General features: G+C 36.7%; 1 protein-coding gene across 1 annotated transcript in view; it reads right to left on the bottom strand.

The window, feature by feature from the left end:
- The window catches only part of LOC107191478 (netrin-1-like), a 114852-nt gene that overhangs the window by 38238 nt on the left and 52426 nt on the right, over positions 1-24188 (bottom strand). The window contains exon 2 of the mRNA XM_015580540.1: positions 1717-1866. Coding sequence (XP_015436026.1) covers positions 1717-1866 — 150 coding nt within the window. The remainder of the gene's footprint in view (positions 1-1716; positions 1867-24188) is intronic.

Genomic DNA, 24188 nt, shown 5'->3' with positions numbered 1-24188 from the left:
TGTTATAAAAAAAATTAATCAATGTTATGAAAACCCTTTAAAAGTCACTGATGCTAAAACTGTTCGTGTGTAGGGGGAGCAGATATTAAATTATCCGTCAAAGGCCACTTTATCAATAGCGAATTTCGTACTTTACGCCATGTCAGCTTGTGTTTTCGCTCGACGAACTGACAGCCCATGTGCTTTTCCGTGCATTCGAAGTGAGGAATTGGCGACCAGTCAATTTTGATCCCTCCGCAATATTACACAGTCTGTTAATAATCGATTCAGTTTGGTCGACAAAGCGTAGAAGAGACCAAATAAACTTGGAAACTTTACGGGAGCGTGTACTTGAGATGCAAGAACTGTTACCACGATAATATTACTTTTATCTTTCTGCATAGAAATGACGGGAAAAGTATACTTTCGAACTAGTGTTCAACTGTACGGAAAAAAAGAAGGTTGCAAAATGGTTGAAAAGTGTGGTAAAAAGTATAAGAATAAAGGAGAAGAGGGAAGCTGTTCTGAATTATAACTTTTTGCCACTTTTTCTGGCAGAAGTCGAACTCCCTATCGACAAAATAAAATAGTACCATAGTACATACCAATTTAAATACGATGGTCATTATTTTTGCATGCATCTAACATATGTTATATTATTGTATTAATTACTACATTGATTTTTAGACTATAAGTTAAATTATTATAGTTCGTATAATTTTCTAAATAATGTTCAGTATTCGGGTTCTAAAACGAGTATCCGTTTGTTGTTCTACTTATTTTTTTTCAGTAAAATTTTTGAAAATCTTTGTATATAAGGTATTTTATAACAATTGGAGCCCAATTCAAAAATGGGTAAGAGACACTAAGATAATAAAAATCATTTATGTAAACATCAATTTGTCTTTGTTTCCAGATTATAGCCATTTTTGTAATCAATTTATGCGGCAACTTAATGTCGGAGAATATTTTTTAAATGGTCACCTAAGAGCTTAATGCCACCTAGAAGTATCCATATTCTGACATAATTCTTAAAGAATTTGTAGAAGGTACCGAGTATCGTGTAGATTTACAATTATTAGAATTTGAGTTGCAAAATGGCCTAGAACTTTGCTACAAGTAGCATTAAACTTTAACTAGTGAGGTGGAAATCTTGATACTTATTACTAGATTGCGGATCTTATTCATTCATTGTAAACTTGAATGTGTAAAACATAACACAATATAATTTGTCGAAAAGGTGAGTATAAATTCTGTTTTACTTTGGACCTAACGAAACCTATGAAAAAAGTTAGCAAATCATAGAAAAAAATTAGTCTATAATAATTCTGAATTTGCATCAAAATCCGCAGTCTATTTATTACACAAAATCTTATTCTTTATTACACAACTAGATTTTTTGCACTCTCATGTAACAAAACATTGAAATAAGCAAGCACCTTTTCAAGTAACTATTCAATGAAAAGGAAATATTCCAAAAATAATGATGGGGTTCTTCAAACGCCACCTCACCAGTTAAGGATTAAAAAAAATGGTCACAACCCTGGAATAATGTGAAAAAAAGTAGATCATATGTTTAGATAAATTTTTTTCTTATGTCTTCTGTCGTTAAATACTCTATGTTTAAGTGAAAAAGACTATGAAAGTTGATATTAACATAAGCATTTACCGTGACTGATTTACGAAACCCACTGAATATTACGTTAGATGGGAAAGGTGAAGGATTCGCGTACTTACTGATGCAAGGCGCAATGTGCGATCTACTCTGTTGGTAACCTCTGGCACATCTGTTACAAGTGGTACCGGTTACACCATCTTTACACGGGCACTGGCCTGTACTTTGGTTACACGTTTTTCCGGAGGCTCCAATCGGGTGACAGTCACACGCTGCAACACACAACATGCGAAAAATTAGGGGCGGTTAGTCAAAAGAACAGTACCGTTATTATTAGCTGTTATCTGCTTTAGTATTATAATTCATTAAAGGTACACTGTTGCACGAAGCAGTGGAAATTTTAGCATTTCTGGTTTAGTAATTTCATGATTTTCTAATGAACATTTTGGACTTTTCCATATTGTTACTCACAGTTAATTTGACAAATTATTTATACATTAATCTGGTATACAGGAGAACGTATTAATTCAGAGACTGTTTTAAGAAACTATATTGGTTAAAACTGTGATAATCTTGCACGATAAAATGAATGTCTGTGATATAAGGATCTCTTATAAAAGAATTACAACATCAATGAATTAGTATTATAGGTACAAGTACCTATATTTAGTGTACTTAAAGATAAGTTTGAGAGGAATACACACACTTAAGTTTCTAATGTTGATTTTTAAAATCTATTGCAATCTATAATGCTCAAATAGTGGACACATCTATAGTGCCCAAATTTACATTAAAATAAAAATAAACATTAGGACAATATGTGTGATGAAATGAATTTGTCTATGTTTTGCCGCTAAGGATATAAATATTTACGCATCGACTTGAATACGCATTATTTGGCTCATTACTTATTACATTTATAAGATCACCTATTATTCACAATTAAAGAACTATCTATTATTGTATATTAGAATGGTGGTCGCGCTTACCAAATTCCATCAAATAAATCGTTCATTTGCGAATGTGATTCATTCCTCAAAATTTATATTCAAAATTGATTTTAAGTACAAAAAGTTAAGCACCAAACAAATACTTTGTCATTAGAATATGAACAAAAAATTCCAAAAATTAGTGTTAGTCACGTTGACCCATAGAACTGCTCAAGTAACAATAAAACACGTTTAATAATACTTCTCAAAACTCTATAATGCAGGCGATAAAAAGGTTCGACGGCGATGCAATTACGAAAAAATCATTGCTATCGCCGTCTTACTCGCCGATCAGCGTTGTTCCGCCTCCTTTCTTCGCGAGCGTGTCGGGGGGGATTAAGGGATGCATCTCCGCGATGGAAAAAAAGAGGCCAAAAAGGAAAAAAAAATCGAGGGAGAAAGCCTCGCGCGCGCCCGTTGAGCCGCCAGCTTGACACGTTCCTTTTGCCCACTTATTTATGCAAGCTCGTATTTTTCATGCGAGAGAGACACTGAAAAGCGGTTAATTACGATTGCACTTTCGAGCCGAGAGGAGCGCGTCGTCCCCGCGAAAATCTAGGAGTGGGGCCCTCGAAAACCGCGCGCTGTCGGTCGTTGCTCGTCTGCACTCTCCTATTTCCCGCCGCTTCTTTTTCTCGTCTACTTCCACTTAAGCGCCACGGCGAGCATTAAGCTATTTCAACGGGCGAAAAAACGTCTCCCGTATTTTTGTGCCCGGCCGCGGGTGCCACTTCAGCGCGGACGCGGGCTACAAATCCGTGAACAGTTGGCAGTCGTTCTGCCTGACGTGTTACACGATTACACACCGGCCAGAATGGAAAACATCTTTTTCTTCAGAGGCACATCCGATGTTTAGGTAGGGTGCGGACCAAAATGGCGGCCCAAACGGGTAACAGACGGTGTCTTATTGTTGTGTACACTCGACTTGTTAACCCTCTATAAGACCATGTAACGTTGAAGTCACACAGACGACCCATCGACGAGCAAATAACTGTCGACGATCATTTAACCCTCTGATGACCAAATGACCGTCGACGACCCTTTGACGACCAAACGATCGTCGACGACCCTCTGACGATCTAACGACCGTCGACGATCCTTCAACGACCCTCCGTGACCCATCGACCGTTGACGACTCATCAACTGTTGACGGCCCATTGACGACTCATCGAGTGTTGAGGACTCATCGACCGTTGACGATCGATAGACCCTATGACGATCAAACGACCGTCGACGACCCTTCAACGACCCTCGGTGTTGCATCGACCGTTGATTACTCATCGACCGTTGCCGACCCATCAACCGTCGACGACTCATGGACCGTCAACGACCCATCGACCGTCGACGATTCTTCCTCAAATTGGATATGTCTATAATATTGGCGATTTTCTCTCTTTTTATTTCGTAGAGTTAATCTGTTTGGCTTCTGAGACGCCTGTATGCGTACCAGATGTATTTTCAGAGTCGATTTTCGAAAACGTAAGCCCCGAACGAAAGAAATGTCTATTTCGCACTTTTCATTTGTTTTTGCATACGGAATCACTTGCTGCTCGCTTATACCACGATTTCAACCGCACTTCAAACGCATGGTGTCTTCCTGTGGACGTATGTATATTTGTGCTTTCGCGAAAGCACGGCTGAATGCATCGATTGTTGATTTTCATGTCTTCAAACAAGCCTTGCTGATTCATTGGGACAGTTTACTACATATTGATTGTCGATGATTCACAACACACGATGCACAAGGAGCCGCAAAAGTAGATTGTTTTTTTGAGGTAGACGACAGAGGAAGTCAAACGACGTAAAACATATTCTGTCAACAGGGTATCGAAAACTCATATCGGATAATTACTTAAGATATATTTGCGTGTATAGATATACTTTTGAAGAATTAGACATCAAGACGTAAAAAGTGACGTTTAAAGAGCATTGCTTCCGTCGTCGACAGTCTATTTTATTTTAATATATTAACACGTCCGCTGCCAGGCGTCACATATGTGTGATACTCCAATTTTTAAGTCAGCATATTTTATTTGATAAAAGCAGAATGTGTTTGGGAATATTCACCTATATTCTCTGTTATTCACTATCTCTATTTTATACATGTTCAATATCTAATCAAGAAGGTAAAACACTCCACTGAAAAGAATGATTGAGATCTACAGGGTGATCTGTGACGAATCTGTTCGAAACAATACGGTGGAAGTGAACGTTTTTGTTTATGAATACACTGCGAATTTTATGTACTTATAGCATATACAATTGTCTAGACATCAGAAGAGTTAAGAGTTCGATAATGTTTAAAGACGTTCTTATTTTATATGGAACCTGGTTGAATATTAAATAAAGTAAAATAGTAAAGTACATTATATAGTAAGTAAAGAAAGCTTCCGTCTGATTCCACTCCCGTAATTTAGAATTAGAAGAATGTAAATTTGCATAATCATCCGCAGTCTACATACGAAGTAGACTTATTTATCATCTGTTATTCGAACGAAGTGTTCGGAGTATTTCCTTAGGTTGCTTCTAATTTCGATTTGACAGACATATTTTCAATATAAAATAGTATAAAATGTATGATTTTTCAATAAGTATAGACGAGTGTGCAAAGGACAATAAATATTGCTTGAAGAAAGTTTCGAGTTGACAATGAAATACGACGGCCAGTGAACGATAACCATACAACCTGAGGAACAGGAGTGCGAGGTGACCATTTGCACTTCCGCGAAATGGATTAATCTTGAGGCGACTGCCGAAGGGACGAGCAACCGGTTCACGCTTCTTCAACGTACGTAACATGAGCAGGAGAATTTTAACCGTGAGCAAGTGAAAGGGGATAAGCAAGAAACTACCAACGATACTCGCGAATCAATTCCTCGAGAAAAAAACATACAAGAAAGATACATAAAATTTGAATTTATTAGGCATATAATGAGAAGACCCCGGATGTTTATGTAAATATTTATATTCATGGAGTAATTTGCAGAAACTGGAATCAGACAGAAATTTGTTTTTTTTCATTAAGGGTTCAAATGAAATAAAAATCTCTTTAGACGCGATGAAGCTTTTAAGTGAATGGAATTTTGGACCATCAGATATGCTATAAATGCGTAAAATTTGCAGCCTAATAACGAGTATAATGAATTTATATGATGTTATATCAAAGAGTAATCAAATAAAATCTCCTTTACTAAATCTTCATTACTAAAGATATTTTTTATATACATTACTAAACTCTTTGTTTACAGAAATCAATTTTTGTATCATTCTGATTTTTGTCAAATAGCTCACGATCATGTTTGCATAAACATCCGCAATCTAATAACGAGTAATGTACTTTTTTAAAAGAATAAACTGATCAAATTTAATAAAAGTGTCTCTCAAACATGGAAAGTTTCGTACATGGTCGCGTTCCAAGCAAGTCAGATCGGTGACAGACTGACAACTTTTTCGTTGAGTTATGTTACTTTGACGCTACGAAGGAATACATACACAGTGGTAATATCTTCGAACAAAATAGTCACAATTTTATTTCATTGACTACTTCACTCCCACTTACCAGAAAAGATTAACCTGATAACCGGGGAAGACGAGTTAACTCATCATTTGTGTTTGACAACACCCTCTAATAGACATTCATTCTTCTTTTCATTTACCTATAGAATCTATTATTCAATTATGTCGAAGTAAATATGTACTTCTATTAGTACAAGTTACATCTTATTTAAGTTTGTTGCAGAGCAAAATGCATCAGATCATTTTTATTCATGTTCGATTTTTCCTAATAGGATCAGCGCTGCGGCTCGAAAAGTTGCATAGTCAACACGTTAAGGAAAAATAGTACACCTGTTTATGACTTAGTTTCTGTAAAGAATTTATCTGAATTTCCATACGTCAATTTACAAAAAAATTTCTACGGTATTTATTTTCGAAAACAGTTTCTATTGCTCGGTTAACCCTCGGTAGGCGGACGATTTTGATACTATGGTTCCGTTTGGACGCCCGTGCATCATTCCTGCAAAATGCATTTTTGAACAATTTTTGTTATGTTTAAAAATTACTAACTTGAATTAATTATCGAAAGCTGTAGAGTTAGATAAAGTTCTTGAAAACTCGGATCGAAACGACCCAGTCATCTTCGCCCAAGGGTTAATGTATCGCGGTGATGCTTCTGGTCATCAAATGGAAACGTTGTTTCAATCATTAATTTATCTCTTCTAAGACAGAACTTTCTTAGGTCACGATCCAAAAGATCAACAACGCAAGTGCACAAGGTAACGTTTCGATAGAGATCGAGAGTCATTTATGGCTATTTTAGGTCTGAGGCTCCTTTAAGCCGTCTTAACCCTTTCACTTACGAATAAAAACAATCTAAATTCTACAGTTAGATCAGTTTAATAAAACAGTAAATGTGTTATAGTAAAATTTGGAGGGCGTATATATACGCCTTTCGTACATACTGATAGACATGTGAGGGAGTATATATATACGCCTTCCGTAGTCAAAGGGTTAAGCCGTCTGTGTGCCATTTGGGAGTTAACACGAACTACAGTCTCCTTTTGATTATTTATCGTCCCGAACTGGGGTCCTGGCCGGGACAATAATCTTATAGGAAGAAATGCTTCAATCCCTCGTAAATTCGTTTTTTTGCTCGAAGCCTTGACAATAAAAGCGAAGGGGCAACAAAGTATGTGCTTTACAGGTTCCCCCCACCCCAGTGGTGGGGATAACGCCTGGACAATAATCGTGTAGAACAAGCCGGACAATAATGGATAGGAGTCTGTAGGAAGCTAGGAATGCTGCACCCTCGTTCCGAATAATAAAAACACATAATTTCTCGTTTTGAAAATGCGATGACCCCATGCGACTAATTAAGAGCTAAACAACTTTCCAATTTGAATGACAACAAAGTGACCCAACGAAACGTCATGTTACAAATAGGAACATCGTTTTCCCTGATGTCTTCATACAACCCAGGCGTTAGTTTACAAACTACAGACTCCTCTCGATTATCGTCTAGCTTGTTCTACACAATTATTGTCCAGGCGTTATTTCCACCACTGGGGTTGGCTGCCCCTCCACTTTTGTTACCGAAACTGGGGCTTTGAGCAAAACGAAATTACGAGAGTCTGAAGCATTTCTCCCTCTAAGATTATTGTCCCGACGCGGACCCGAGTTCGGGACAATAATCGAGATGAATCTGTATGTATTATTTACTGCAGTAGTTCGTTCAGAAATTGCATATACACACCTTCACGACGTCGATCTCCAGGAAAAGCGGATCCCGGCGAGGCGATTTTTATCGGCCATTTTTTCTTTACACGACGATCCTCTTTCAATTATCAACCGAGCCTGCGCGCGCGCGCAGCGTGCTCGGTCGGTAACGAGGCGTAACGCGAATAAAACGCGAAACCGTGGCCGTGATTTACGAGAGACGCGCGCATTTTCTTTATCCTGGTGGGTGTCTCACGTGTTTATATTAGCCGGCAATAAGTGACACGGTCGGCGTGACCGGTCATTTCACAGGCGTAAACGTGAATTACGGTGGCCCCGTTGTGCTTCCTGAGTACGTTATCCACGGCCGATCGTTCCCCGTGACCCTTGGCTGAAACGTGGTCGAACTGTTTCCCGGCTTGCCACGCATACGAGCACACGTCGTGCCTGCATCGAGAAATATGCAGGCGACATTCTCGATGATTTCGCGCCGCGGGAACCGCGAATTGTCACGGCGATCCAGGATTTGAAAACCACCGGGGGCAATTTACACGTTACACAGCATGCTCAGGTATTTTGTTCCTGGGCTTTTCCCTATTAGTCCTGGACACTATGCTGAACGAAATATTGGGTTGGAAGTGTTCGTGTATTTTTTGTTGTTTTTAGATACGATGGAGTATTTTAATGATATAGTAGGGGACAAAAGTATTCGTACGTCCTTTAAAACGGAACAACTTTTTTTAAATTTTTCCGAGTGAGTTGAGTTCTTTTGTGAAGTTAGGAACATTAGTTTACTAAATGATGTGTAAAAAAAATTTAGAGTTGCATAAAGAAAATAGTGAGGGTTGCTTATTACAACTTTTTTACTTGAGACTGTAATGAAAGTTTAGTAAATACATTTCGACGATTTGTGTTAGTTATCCTTTATATGGGATCCCATACTATTTCCACAAGGAAGTGCTGCAATACTGCAGCACCGTTTAGAATTATTAAAACAAATGACAACATCGTCCATATGAGATTACTGATCATGCGGAAACGATTGTTTCAGAAAGTACCAATAAGTTTGTTTTTTCTCGTTGTGAGTTTTTAGAGTCACTTAAAATGAAGGTGTGTATAACATTAAGAAATTATTTGATTAGTTTCTTTTCTAGATTCGAGTCTTCGTGTTATCAAGTAATTCTGTTACCGTTTAAGTGAAACATTAAAAAACTGTTGTGAGATTAATTTTGTGCCTAACATGAGGTACTTGTTGTCTCCTCATGAAGATTCAGAAGAGTAGCAAACTGGCAAGAAAGATAGTTCCGAATTGGAATTGGATGACAACGTAGAATGTTTATTGTGTTCGTGCCTCTGTTCTAAGGACCATACTCGTGAAAAGTTGGTTTAATACACCAAGTGACACAACATAAGGACCCATGAATATTCTGGGACTACTGATGCTGTCTTTATATGCCCAAATTGTTTAAACAAGGCAAAGAAACAAATGCCTTCTATTTTAAATTGTGATTTTGACTTTTAATTTTAAAGTAGGGTCTCATATTAGGAGCAGTTTTTTAAAAGTACTAATTTTGTACTCCTTTATATATTCACTATTTTCATAATAAACACTAGTAGAGCATGAAACTAATATTGTTCCTAAGTAAGATAGAAATGAATAACGAATATAGTAGCATAAACACTTTTCATTTTTCTTTTTCTATAGTCTGATTTTTAATCAGTTCAGTCTTATATTCGGTGCTGTCACCCTACTTTTCGGTATACCATTTGTCAAGAACAACATCCAACAATTCCCAAACTAAATGATAGATTTTACTAGCAACGTTCTAGGGAACATCAGACAGATACATCGAATAAGTATAAAATACTAAATTAACCCTTAACTACAGACGAGTCTGAATTTTTATTTCACTATCGGGTCATTCCACGCGAAATCGGACACTTTTTGGAGCACTATTTTGGATTTTGTACAAATTTAGATATGCTGTAGTCTTTAGCGATATATAAATGTATCTCAAAGGATTTTTCAAAATTTTAAAAATTGTTGATTTTACAGCTGTTTGAAATTTAGGGTCAACCATTTTTCAATAAATCATAACTATTGAACTAACCAACTGACCAGGATGAGCTCTGCGGGTACTTACAGTGGAGACATAAGAGTACCAAATCAAAATTATTTCAGTTAAAAAAGATATTTTTTAACCATTTATTTTGCAATTGTTTTAAATAAATGCCCTGTTTTTATACCGGGGAACTATTTAAAAATTTGAAAATAATGAGGATATAGTCCTATTTGTCCTCTTTATGGACATATCTTCGAAAATATGTTATCGCTAAAGACTACAACATATTCAAATTTGAACAAAATCCGAAACGGTGCACCAAAAAGTGTCCGATTTCGCGTGGAATGACCCTATCGCAACCTAGAGGAGAATTTTTGGAGCTCTAGCATTTGAGTACCTTCAACTGACAGTAAGTGGCCAACTATTAAGTAACGAAAAATAACGTTCAGTTTGGTTATTAAAACTGTTCTCAAGCAGTCGTTGTCGAATTACTCGAGTCCAAGAGTCGAGAAGTCCGTTTGCGATTAAGGGTTAAAGATAAAAAACAATGGTATGTATGTTTTACCTTCCCTCAAACATCGACGCCGATATATCGAATGGAAAGAGCGAGCGTAATCCTTAAAGAGCCCTTTTCCTGAGTTTCTTTATGCACTCGACCCGTTAATGAACCATAACTTTTTCAACGTCCAAAAAAAAAAGAAAAGAAGAGAGAAAAAGAGGCACGAAACGATGGAAACCGAGGGGGACGACGAGCAAGAAACCTAGCAAGATCAACTTGACCCTCCCCGGTAATCGGCTTACAGGCGCCTTAACAATTTCATGTAGGTACACGGGATATAAATACGCGCATACTTTTGTGAAACTGGGCCCCTGTAAGTTGAATTTACGATCGTCCTTTTCAATGCTACCGCACCACCGACTTTTCCTTCTCCGTTTTCTCGATACGTTAACACCGTTCACCGCGGGGCCTATTTCAGTTGACTTTCCGTTCACGACGATTGCATTACACCTTAGACTTGAATTTGTGTTATATGACGGTCACCGAAAGTTTTGCGTCGGTCACAACCGTTTCGAGACAGATTTTTCTGGAACGATGAACTCAATAATTTAATAGTACGAGCTATAATATGTTTGCTAAGATACGGAGAAAAAATGTAGGTTAATCAAAGCTTTAAAAATAGGATACATGGTTCTATTAGTCCTTTAAAATGGCATCATGTTGGACGCAGTGATGGTGTAGGTATGTTAATTTTGTATTAATTTTAGATCACATCATAGGAAGATAGATCTAACTTTATTCTATCATACTTACTAATAACTCAACAAGAGTTTTTTAGTATATCGTCTCAGTACAAGTTGATATTGATCTGTATCGATCAGAATACACCAGTATACTCAATATAAACATCATATCCAATTATTCTGTCATGATACAGTTAATGATCATACTTCTTGTTAGTAGGATCAGTATGTTCAGATATACTCATATGAATATATCAATTCAGAAGAGGTTTCACGTGGTATTTTCTAAACCTTTAATTATCTCAGAAGCATTATTATATCCAACACCTCATATGTCCCAATAATTCTGGATAAAAAAAACTGGGAAATTAGTTTGTCCATTGAAATGTCTTAAAAAATGGTTAACTAAGTCCAATGGGTTATAGAATAATGCAATTGATCGTTACATCATGAATGGTAAGGTGTAAAGGATTTGATACAAGATGCAACTCTATAGCTTGAACATACAGTTGTAAGTCCGTTTTTTCCACCTTGATTGCTGAACATCTAATACATTTGTGTTTTAACAGATTTTACTGATAAAGATAAGTAATTGCATTTGGTAGTAATACACGATATTAGCAGACTCAAATTGGATAACATAAAGACTTCAGTCAAATATAATTAAATATAGTCACATATAGTCAAATATTGAAAATACGTTCTCAGCTACAATTTTCGTGAAGTAACATATAAAAAAATGCGAAGTGTGTTAATATACAAATGTACGTTTTATTTAAATCACTGAGAATAATTTATTTAAAAACTTAAATAGTTACGCCCATATTAATGATCTCGTGATTTGAATGCATGTTTATCCACTAGTCTATGGTAAAACTATGCATATAAATAAAGTAACCAAAGTACATATCTTACACAAACACAGTAAGTAGCGTAATTAATAGAAATTATAATAGTTTATAATTCATACTGAAGTAATTTAATAGAAATTATGGTAGTTTATTTCTAAAACTTCAAAAAATAATAATAAATAAGGTCAAGCTTAATACGATCAAACGCGATGTTCCTCTCATATCGTTTTACCGATTTCTACCGAACATCTAATACATTTGTGTTTTAACACATTTTATTGATAAAGATAAGTAATTGCATTTGGTAGCATGTACTCCAGCAGATATTGTACAAGTTACCTTTGGACGTATTGCTCCGTCAGTCTCGAAAGGGTTAAACTGCCTGCAATCGGCGGATGTGACAATTTAATTTTTCCACCCGCGTATTTACAATGTTACGGGCTGGTACGCACTGAAATGGTTCGAGGCTTAGTAAGATTTTCATACATAACCGACATTCTTTACATATTTATGCACCTCGCTTGGGGCCCGATGGAAACAGGTATTCCAGATAAGCAGGTATACCCGTGAATTCCTTCGGTGTATTTAACCCTCGTGCACTGTTCAATAAACTATTGCATTACTATTCCTTGAATTAAATTGGGTCTGAATTAAAATCGAATTAACGAAACACAAGTACGTATATATTTTCCCATTGTTAGATTAAAATGTATGTAACCTATTAGTGTTAAAATAATTTACAAATTTCTACAATAAAAAAATATAATTAAGAACCAAATAATGGGTCAAATTGACCCGAACAGTGCACGAGGGTTAAAATACAGTGAATGGAATTGTTTGCAAGGGTAGATGGTCGAATAAATCGCCGTTGGGAATGGTTACTTTGAATATGGAATACGATTGTTGAACGGGTATTGGATGAGGATTCATCGGATAGTGCCTGCATTATGCGTACTGCTTTATGGTTCGTAAGTGCAGAGAGAAATCAGTGATAATTGATTAAAATTTGTCGTCTTATAATACTTTATATCGCAACTCTAGAGATCAATTTGTTGAATTGAAGTTAGATAATTGTTTCCTCTGTTAAAGGCGTTACATATGTATTAGGTACAAAATACAAAAAAATTTATAATAATCTTTGTTAAAATCTTTACTGTATCGTGGTTTGGGCGTTTATAGAATCTTAAAGTATACCTGTGACACTGTAACCCATGTTACTTTGTAGATTATAATCGGAAACATTACTCGGGAATTTTTTCGAAACACTTCCACTGCACAACTACAGTAAAACATTGATTGTCGGAAACCTTCAAATAGAGATAATTAGAACACAGAACGACTAAACAAAGATGATATTGTCTCATCCATTTTTATCGATATTAGAATTTGTGAATCTTTTTTAGAACCAAATACTCGAGAAATCGTTTCTGTATCAGGATGAATTTGTCTCCAGTTCGGATAATTGAGGTTCTTCTGTATTGGGTTGAACGAAAAATTAAATTTTTTACACAAATAGTGCAATATTTATGATATGTTTAAAGAAAGTGGGCAGTAAGATTTGAATGTATGAAGGAAGTGTACAATAAATAATTCAGCTGTAATCGAAACAACTAACTGGGGAATTATTCGAGGACTGATGTGATAGACGAATAGAAAAATGGTATTAAGAAGCCCGGTGGAATTCGCCTCATTGAAAAATCTCGTGGATCGTCACGTATTCCCTTGATTCTTTCGAGGAAGGAGGAGGTAGGATAAATCTGGCAGCGAATTTGCATACTGAAATCGCCCACTTGTTTTTGCTCGCAGCAGGTAGCACGTGGGTCGTTTGATGGTTACTCGCTACCTACGTCCTTCTTCAGCCTCCTAAGATCACAGCACCCTCCGTTTCGACAAACTGCCGTGTATCAACAACATCCGGTCCCAGATTTGGTTTCCCTCGCGCAGACTTCGGCGCATGGAGTGTAACAAAAATACGCATCGACCGAGCAGGTTATTCTTGATTGTTTGATCGTGATAGATTTAATCAATCATAGTGTATCTAATCGCTATAATTGATTTTTAATTATACGATGATCAAATATTGTTTATAAACCAGAATCCTGCACAATTTAAAAGAATCATATAATATATGTATATTTATTTGATTTGGCAATTATAATTTATTTTAAAATTAAATTAATAAGTTAATTTAGTAGATTTTATTGATTAAATTTTGTTATATTACTAGCATCAAAATAATGAAATAAATAAAAGAATGTAGTTTAACCCTTCGCCTAATAATTTTTTTTCGACTGTAGTGTCCAGAATTATTTCATTGTTGACAATTTCCCAGAAATAAGGGGAATTCTATAGTTACCGCGAGTGTACAATTACTCTAAAAGTGAAATATTAATACCAGCAAAAGTAATATATCGCTTGGACCTAAAGAATACGAACAATATTCATGTTTTTTGAATCTGACATGATTTTATCTCTTTACAAGGCTAAGCTAGATTTATGTCACTTTCATAAAATAACAAATATCCCGAGCAAGTGTAAAACTTAAATTCACAGAAAGAAAAGTTGGTAGCAACATGGTTGCCAGTGCCTTATACAGGGTTACGAAACAAGGTGTTAATATGATTGCTCAAAAATACACCTTCCTGTCATTTATTTTCAAAACAAGATCAATTTAAGAAAAATCTTCTTTCAGAATATATTATATGTTATTAGTTAAGAGCATGAATGTTTTGTAATGAAAAATAAAAAAGAAAACCATCATACACTGCAGAAATCCGACATTACCTGTTTGGCCAATCAAGTAATTTCTAATACCAACAATAAGATAAGAATATTCCACTAAAGAGAATGAAAGGAATCTATACATACAGTGGTCCAGAACGGACGTTTTCGAAACGATACGCTGGTAACGAACATGTAAAGTCGAGGGTCGTGGAGGAAGCACCAACGACGATACGTATCCCTGATGGGAAAAAAAATACATTCTCACTTTCGAACGAGACCAGTCGCGACCGTGATATTGCGGCGATAAAAACCGTAGGTTCGTAAATTTCCGAGCGGCCGCGAGATTAAAGCACTTGAACGAGCACACGATATACATATACATATATATACCGGGTAGTAATAAATGGATCCGCGGAGAAAGATAGTCAATTAAATCGAGAACAACCGATCGGTACATGCGGCACGTGGATCCCAGCCAATTTATTAATCGGATTATCAGGCTGATTTCCCTCGAGTAAACCTGGACGCGCGGGTTGCTCGATAATGTCGATCCATCGAAGCCCGAACAGTTCCCCCTTCTCGTTGCTATCGTCCCACCCCTGAAACCACCCCTTTGAAAAGAAACTCTCGTCGCCTCTTGCTACAGAGGATTCTTCCTTCTTCGTTTTTTTTTCTCATCCCTCTCCCCCGCCGTTTCGCTTAAGAAGGGGGAAGAAAACACGATATGTAAAAATCCCCGGTGTTTTTGGTGCTGTTTCATCGAAAAATGGTGTTTTGGACTGTCAAGAGGCTTACTAGCGTGTAGCCCCCAAAGGAGCTCTGTGTTCAATCTTAGAACTGGGATGAAAGCTGGGGCTGTTTGTTTTTTAACGAAAAGAAGGAAAATCGGGTTTAGTTTTCGGATGTGACGGGGGAATGAACAGGCTGTGAGCCTTTTTTCATTCGTGTTTCTGGAAACTTGAAAGAGAGTTGAGATATAAATGATGCTTTGTGGGATGAAGTTTTGACTATTGTGGATTATGGATTTTAGTTTAGTGTTCGGATTTTACTATTATATATTGGATAATGTATTTTTGTTTACTGTTTGTATATTACTATTGTGAATTACCTATGTATTTCAATGTAATATTGTGAATAATTAAAAGAAAAGAAAATTACTGAAGGAATGTGGATAATTTTGAAGAGATTTATATAATTTTGCAATTACGGTTCACACTGAAGACATTTTCACAACTTTAATTAAATTGTTGACAACACCGAAGACATTTAGATTGTATAGTTATGGATAATCTCGAAAACACTTAAATTGTGAAATTGTAGATAAATTCGAACCGTGTAAATTTTACAACTGTTCATAATTTGGAAGATATTGAATTATACAATCGAAGATCATCGTGAAGACATTTAAATTTTACGACTGTGGATACAGTCTTGAGAGCTCTTAAATCTTTCTCCGATTGCTCGAGTATGTAATTTGAACCATCTACCTTCGTACGAACTGGAATACTAATAAGAGGAATTATTTTCATCTTTTATTAAATACTGTATAAATCGACGATAAACATTAAATAATATTCTCTCAGAAATCTATTGAAAACATTTGTAACGAAATATTGGTATGTGAAATTTTCTTTTATACTTTTTCAAATAAGAAAATTAACTCAGTAGATGGAATAAATGTTTGTAATACACGATATTAGCAGACACAAATTGGATAACATAAAGACTTCAGTCAAATATAGTTAAATATAGTCCCATATAGTCAAATATTAAAAATACATTCTCAGCTACACTTTTCGTGAAGTAACATAAAAAAGTGCGAAGTCTGTTAATATATAAATGTACGTTTTATTTAAATCACTGAGAATAATTTATTTAAGAAACTTAAATAGTTACGCCCATGTTAATGATCTCGTGATTTAAAAGCATGTTTATCCATTAATCTGTGGTAAAACTATGCATATAAATAAAGTAACGAAAGTAAATATCTTACACAAACACAGTAAGTTGCGTAATTAATAGAAATTATAATAGTTTACAATTAATACTGAAGTAATTTAATAGAAATTATCGTAGTCTATTTCTAAAACTCCATAAAATAATAATAAATAAAGTCAAGCTTAATACGATCAACCGTGATGTTCCTCTCATATGGTTCCACCGATTTAAAACGTTCGACGAAAACTCGAGGCACTCTTTTCCCAACGCGAATTAACGTCATCGTAAATCGTGTACTTGTTTCCGATCGATAAAACAACCCTCCAGGACTCACGGCTCATTCGGCGAGCGAATTTTCGGAAAATCCTGTACAATCCCAGAAGAGCAGAGGAATCCATAACATTCACCCTCCCCCTTAATGTGTCGAATATTGAATAAAGCAATTACCATAACATCCAACGAAATTGCTTCGTTATTTCCCGAACCTGTCACCGGAGGAGTGATCGAACGATGTCAACGACGAGCCGCCGGTCAACTTCGTCAAGATGATGGAAAAATAATATCCTGATGCGTCTTCCGAGTATCTAGAGAATAACAGCTCTAGGAAACGCTTTTATCCGGAGTAAAAGAACTACTATCGACAGGTTAATTTTTCTACTTCAGCACTGTACTTATATATTATTAAACCTGGTCGTAAATATCATTCGTTCTTCCTATTCTGAATTTCCTTCTTTCATGGATACTTACAATTTGGATTATTCTACAGTGTGGATCATCTAGAGATGATACAACGCAAACATCTTACAAGACGAAGTTACACTTTGTATGAGCGCATGTAATGGTAGAAAATTTGTTTCGTAATGTCATTTTTAAAGTAATTTTAGAGGTTGTCCTTGGCAGTTTTATATAATGGACACTCATATTTTTATAAAAATATCTCAAGATGAACTGATTGGTATGTGTAATGAGGTCGTTGAACTTGCTCCTTTATACTCTGAGAGGATACAGAAAGAAAACATAGAATTCCACTTAAACAAAAATACAAATGACCTAGAAATAATTTTAAAAAAACTGACCTTGAGAAGAATTTGTTCTACCATTACAAATGCCCATTGAAATACCATAATTTTGTCCTGAGTGTGAACTTGTAACAGAGATATTTAAGTGATCTCATTTATGTGGTCTTAATCAGATCCCCCCCAGAGGAGAAAAAGAATACTATGAAATCGGTACTAAAAATAATACTATGATAACCTGGTTACACCCATGTCCCACTATCGAGCAACAATACGATTTTTAATCCACAAAGCTTTAACACTGTACCATTCTCACGTTCATGCTTTCGATCCTCGAATCCGTCGAAGGTTCACGTGACACGAATCCTTTTGTGATTCACCGTAGATGAATCTATTGAAGCAGATCAGTTCCCCGGACGACAATACATAAAACGCTCCATAGAAATATCGGAAAGTATATACTCGTGCAGCAAAAAGGGGAGGAGGCTCATCTGGAACGAGGACATGTTTCGCATTCGTTCGTTTCTAACGGGACCACGTTGCGCCTCCTCTTTCGGCTCAAGTCGGTAGCTTCCCTCAGAGGACACGGATGAGATCCATCGACTCCGATTCGAGACACGCTCGCGGAACAGTTGATGTATTCGCGTCACGACGAACCCGGCAGCAGGCTCCTTTGGATTCGTCTCGTCTCGCGTATCTAAGCCCCCCACCCCGTAATCAGCCACCCCGTCGAAGAAATTCGGATTCATAATTTGGACAGGCTACTTTTTCTCCTATGGTGTGCCTCTCTCTATTTTCCCTGTTCGACGCGTCAGCAAATTGTTATCCCTTCGTACGCGCCAGGACTGATTGAAAGTGAAAGCCCGTTTGCTAGACGAGATCCCTGTCTCGAAATTCATTCGGGTTTGGTAGACGGTGATTTATTTAGAAAATATTGCCGATGACAGGCGTGGCCGCTGAATGTTCTTGTAGGCTGTCCGGGGTTTTCAGAACTCGAGGCTTTGTTGTTGGACGGAGTTACGTCAGAGGTGGATGTTTACTTTCGGGGAAACTAAAATTCAAATGTAGGTTGAGAAAACTGGGCGCGGTGTAGACTGTTGCTGAGACTCTGTTCGTGGAAAAATATTTAGATTTTTAGGCGTGGTTGTATGGAATGGTACTGAAGCAAGATAGTAAAATGTGGAGTCTGATAATGAAGGGTCTTGGGCTATTGTGACGTTGAGTGTTTGGAAAAAGGTTGGGTATAATAACAACGCCTTCGTCGGACCTCGTTTTGTACGCCACTTCTCTACTCTTGATTCGTTAATACTACTTTCTTCGTACGTTGTCGGTAGAAGTGTTTGTAATAAAACTTTAATTGCAGATATTTTAATGTATGCCTTAGTATATGTATACAGTGTATCGTATTAGATAGGAACATTCGGATAGCTACTGATTTAGTTTAAACAGATAAGCAAGAAATAAACAGTACAATCTCACGTTTTGTTTATGATAAAAATGAAATGAGAAAGTTTACTCTCTTACGAGAAAGTCTTCCTTACAGTTCTAATATATATATAATACGTACACGTTTTTGTAATTAACCCGATCAGATTATTCATGGACAAAAAGACTTGAATTATACTAACTCACAAAGGAAACACTTGAATAGAACTAACCCAGCACGGAGAGACTCAATTCGGGCTAATCTAGGGTGAAGAAGCTCGCATTGAAACAACCAAGGATCAAAATACCACATTCGAACCACATCAGAGACCAGGCACCTGTGTTAGAGGACCTCGAATCCAGGAATCTAAGCCCAAGAATCCCAGGACCTAAGGACCCAAATCAAAGACGACCCAGACACAAGGACACAAGCTTAAGATACTGCCGACCTATGAATCCAAGCTCAAGTCACCCCCCTCCCCCTCCCCAGACCCAAGGATGCAAGCTCAAGACATCCCTAGACTCAAGGATCTAAGTCTAAGACCTAGACCCAAGTACCCAAGCCCAAGACCTGCAACACTCAAGAACCAAAGCTTATGACAACCCCAGACCCAAATGATCTAAACTCAAGACACCCCCAGTTCTAAGGATACAAGCTCAAGACACCCCCAAACTCAAGTATCTAAACCAAGACCCCCAGACCCAAGGACCCAAGCCCAAACCTCTGAAATCCAAGTACCGAAGCAAGACTACCTAGATCCGAAGGCCAAATCCCGAGACCTTTGAAACCCAAGGACCCAATCCCGAGACATCTGAATCCCAAGAACCAAATCTCAGGACATCTGAAACACAAAGACCCAATCCTAAGACTTCTGAAACCCAATGACCAAAGTCTAATACCTCTGAAATACAAGGACTGAACCTGAAGAACCCCCAAACCCAAGGGCTTATGCCTAAGATTCCTCGACTCTACATCAAGGACCTCCAGACTCAAGGACCCAGACTATACATCCAAGCTTGGTAGTCTTCGGACTTGGTTCCTACGGTCCGTATGATCCATAGTCTCGAGTCTCTTAGTTTAAGGGATCTCAGCCTTGGTTCCGGATGATCTCTGGCGTGTATCCTCGGGTTTAGGAGGTCTTGGTCTATTTAGTCCGATACGATATTCTTTAATACAACCAAAGTTAAGCGTACCAAAACAAAAGTAGACAAAGAACAAATATACCTTCTACATTTTACTATTTTTATCTTCGATCTGTTACTTACAGAAATCTCCAGAATACCAAATGTCTCGACGATGTTCCGTTCAACTACAATGTCTCCGCATTAAAACTTCTAAACTCCAAGTCTAATAATCCTCTCCCATCTCTACTGTTCCAAATACGGTATCTCTACCACCTATCACAACAAACACAATCGCTGGAACGACGCTCGCAAACACCAAGATATCCCTGCCCTCTCGAAAATAATATCCGCTTCACGCGTTATCCTCCATCGATCATTAAATTCACCGCTCCAGATTCGATCGGGGACCCGAGCGAATGCCTCCGAGAGTACGTTCAATGTTCTCTTCCCTTGTTAATCGGACGGGGACGCACGGTCCAGTTGAAAATTTGCATGTAAGAGTACACCCCTGAACCATAGAGGGGGGAGGGGGTGGAGAGGGTGTCCAAGGGGAGTGCACTTCGGATCCGTCGCTACTTAGACCCCATTCTGTACGTAATCTATAGTCATATAGAGCGACCGTCGCGTGTCTACGTGTGCGCACGTGTGCAACGATGTGTGGGACAACCCACCTGTGGCCGGGCGAGAGTATGGAATAAGGACGGGTCTGGCCCATCTTATGTAAACACGCTCGCGTGAGGAGAGCCTCTTAGCTGCTGCCTGCCGGAGACCTGTGTAGACCCACGGCACCGACGCATTATGCACTCGATCCTCTCCTCGCAAAACCTTACGTCTTTCGTGCCCAGCTCGTTATATCCAAGGGTATCCTCTCTCTCTCTCTCTCTCTTTCCTCCCAGTCCCTCTCCTTTACCCCAGATCGTACAGGGTCGCGATTTTTCCAGAAATGAGAAGACAATGCTTGTAACTCGGAACGTTTCGCGGCACCCTTATTACCATATTTTCACCGGGGAAAATTCCATTCGGTCTTTTCACCTCGTTTCCCTCGTTTCGCTTTTTAACGTGCACAAATAAAATTGTGGGGAATGTTCGAGGCGTGTACATTTAACGCTGCAACTATTATACTAAGGCTGTCAATTTGACTGGTACATGAACTTTTATAAAAATTCTTAAAATGTAACTATGTATTCTCTGAGATTTTTCGCAATTTATATTACAATATTCTTTTTTGAGTACGTCAATTTGACGATTTGCAGATTTTCGACAACTGTCCCGTTTACCAACGTTGTAGAAATGCGTTATTGTGGATGTATGGGAATTGTAACACGCGTGTGATAAATTGATAATTGTTATTATGTTCTACTACAGTGTTTTGCGATAAACTATGCACATGTGGATTTCATAACTGGAAGGTCGTGGACTGCATAAGTATAGAAATATCGAATTTTATGATTTAATTTATAGAAACCAAAGTCAAGCAAAATTTGTTTACTTCGTTATTGGTTGTAGCGAATAAAAATCATATTGGACTTTATTAAACTTTTTACTAGACTGTGTCTTTTAAGTATTTTCCCCAGTTGTTTTGCCCCAAACAATTATTGCACCAATGAAAAGGTCTAATAAATTAAAGCATAGTAAAAATTTGATCACCTTTCGTGGAAGATTATATTTCATTGTATGCTTTTGTTAGATATATAGTGTTTCATAATTGATATGTTATTTACATTTATGTTCGCCATTTTCTCTTTAAATAAAACATAACGTAATGATTACTATAATTATAGGTTTACTTCAGACCTGAAATATATTCTCTACATTCCTAATTACATAAACAGAAAAATCGAGTTATCTGTCATGCTACAAACAAGATAAAATATTTTCAAAACACCTGGTGTAAAATAAAATCCTGTTAACCACAGTTTATTAAGCAATATATAATATCATCGTATAATACGCGCAACTATGTAAATTTAGTGAAAGGAAATTCAAACCAGAGATTCGAACATAAAATAATATTACCGATCCCGAGGATTGCAATATTATAATTAACGTGTTTCAGCTATAGTAACAAAAAATCAGCTAACGAGTGAACATTTCGATTACCATTTATTCCTTATTTCCACGAAAATTATTCTGTCCATTTTTATACTTTTACATGTATTATTTCATTTTCACCAGAAATAAATCGCTGACGAGTTAATGTTCGTGCAAAATAAAAGTCATACTTATACAGAAGATAGCGATCGGACGAGATCGGAGCAGCCTTCTTCAGCACTCTGTCATTTACCATTATCAGCGGAATTATTGTATGACACGCATCGACGATTACTGTCAATGTCTGACAAAGCCGGCTACTACTTACGGTCGCATAGTAATGTCTGTCTAGGATATTCTATACGACACAAAAAGGCCCGTTACCGTTTCAAGAGATTACACGTCAGATTCCGATGCATTCCGATGAATGTCGGTACATGCTTCTGTTGGCATGGAAATTGGAGTTATAAGCAAATAGAGTCCAAGGATATCACCTATTCCTTTTGTCACTCGATAATAATATTATGTAAATTTCAATGAAGAGTAGCAACGAGTTGAATAATTATTTTAATATATATTAGTAAAATTTCTATAGAGTCAAATTTATCCTCAACCGTGAGAGTTTAGTGCCTACTGATGTAAGAGTAGATTCATAGTAATACTTGAAGAGGTCTAAAAATAATTTATCGTAGCATATTCGAGTATCTAAAATAATAATATTATGTACATTGCAATGAAGAGTAGCAACGAGTTGAATAATTATTTTAATACATATTAGTAAAATTTCTATAGAGTCAAATTTATCCTCAACCGTGAGAGTTTAGTGCCTACTGATGTAAGAGTAGATTCATAGTAATACTTGAAGAGGTCTAAAAATAATTTATCGTAGCATATTCGAGTATCTAAAATAATAATATTATGTACATTGCAATGAAGAGTAGCAACGAGTTGAATAATTATTTTAATACATATTAGTACAATTTCTATGGAGTCAAATTTATGCTCAACCCTGAGAGTTCAGTGCCTACTGATGTAAGAGTAAATTCATAGTAATACTTGAAGAGGTCTAAAAATAATTTATCGTAGCATATTCGAGTATCTAAGAATCAATATAGTGGAATGCAATAGATTTATAAAGATGGATGCAATTTTTATTTCATTTGGAACTTCATAGAATCTTTTAACATAGTAAACGAATTTCTATTTGTATCTAGGATTTGTAACTTACGATCTTAAAAGTTCGATATTTGCATAAATATCAACAATCTAATCATAGTGAATAGGAAAAACAAACTAAACTGTTATTTTCATGTTATTCTGTTTTCTTGGCTGATCCTTCTTTTGTCAATAAAATTGTGTGTAAATTACTTAATTTGCAAAGTTTAATATCAATCTGTTGATATAAACTTGCAACACTATTTCAAGATGTCTAAAATTACAATAACTGGCATAAACTTGCATTAAATTGTTATTTAAACATTATTTAAATTTACAAATTTTTCTGTTTTATGTTCAAACAATGGATGAACCAATTTGTTTTTTCAATGCTGAATGAAATATTTATAAATCGTAGTAGTGCGCGTTTCGAGATGTAACTATACGAACACAGGAATATGTAAATAATCAAAAAATATTATTAGTTTAAGTAGTAAAACATGTAAAGGCCAAGAATAACATACGAAAATAGAAAATGGTGAAATTTTCGTTACCTGTTAAGTAGACGCAACCGAATGCTTCAGGACAAAATCTACCTTTCGCATATTTTTCATATCTTATCGGTTTATAAAGCGGAGCACGCTGAAGTAAACAGCGTTAAAGTTAACAGCCCCACGACACGTTACACGACGGGTTTCTGGATTCGATCTAACTAACATGGCCTGTTACGGATATTTAACTTTCTTGATTGAGTGTAACTTATTCGAGTCGCAACTACTGAAATTAGATTTTAAAAATCGAATAGAACGTGTATAATAAAT

This window comes from Dufourea novaeangliae, unplaced genomic scaffold (assembly GCF_001272555.1).
Source record: "Dufourea novaeangliae isolate 0120121106 unplaced genomic scaffold, ASM127255v1 scaffold269, whole genome shotgun sequence".
In the NCBI taxonomy this organism is placed as follows: Eukaryota; Metazoa; Arthropoda; class Insecta; order Hymenoptera; family Halictidae; genus Dufourea; species Dufourea novaeangliae.
Note: the sequence above shows the minus strand (reverse complement) of the source record. Positions and strands in the feature narration are given on the sequence as shown.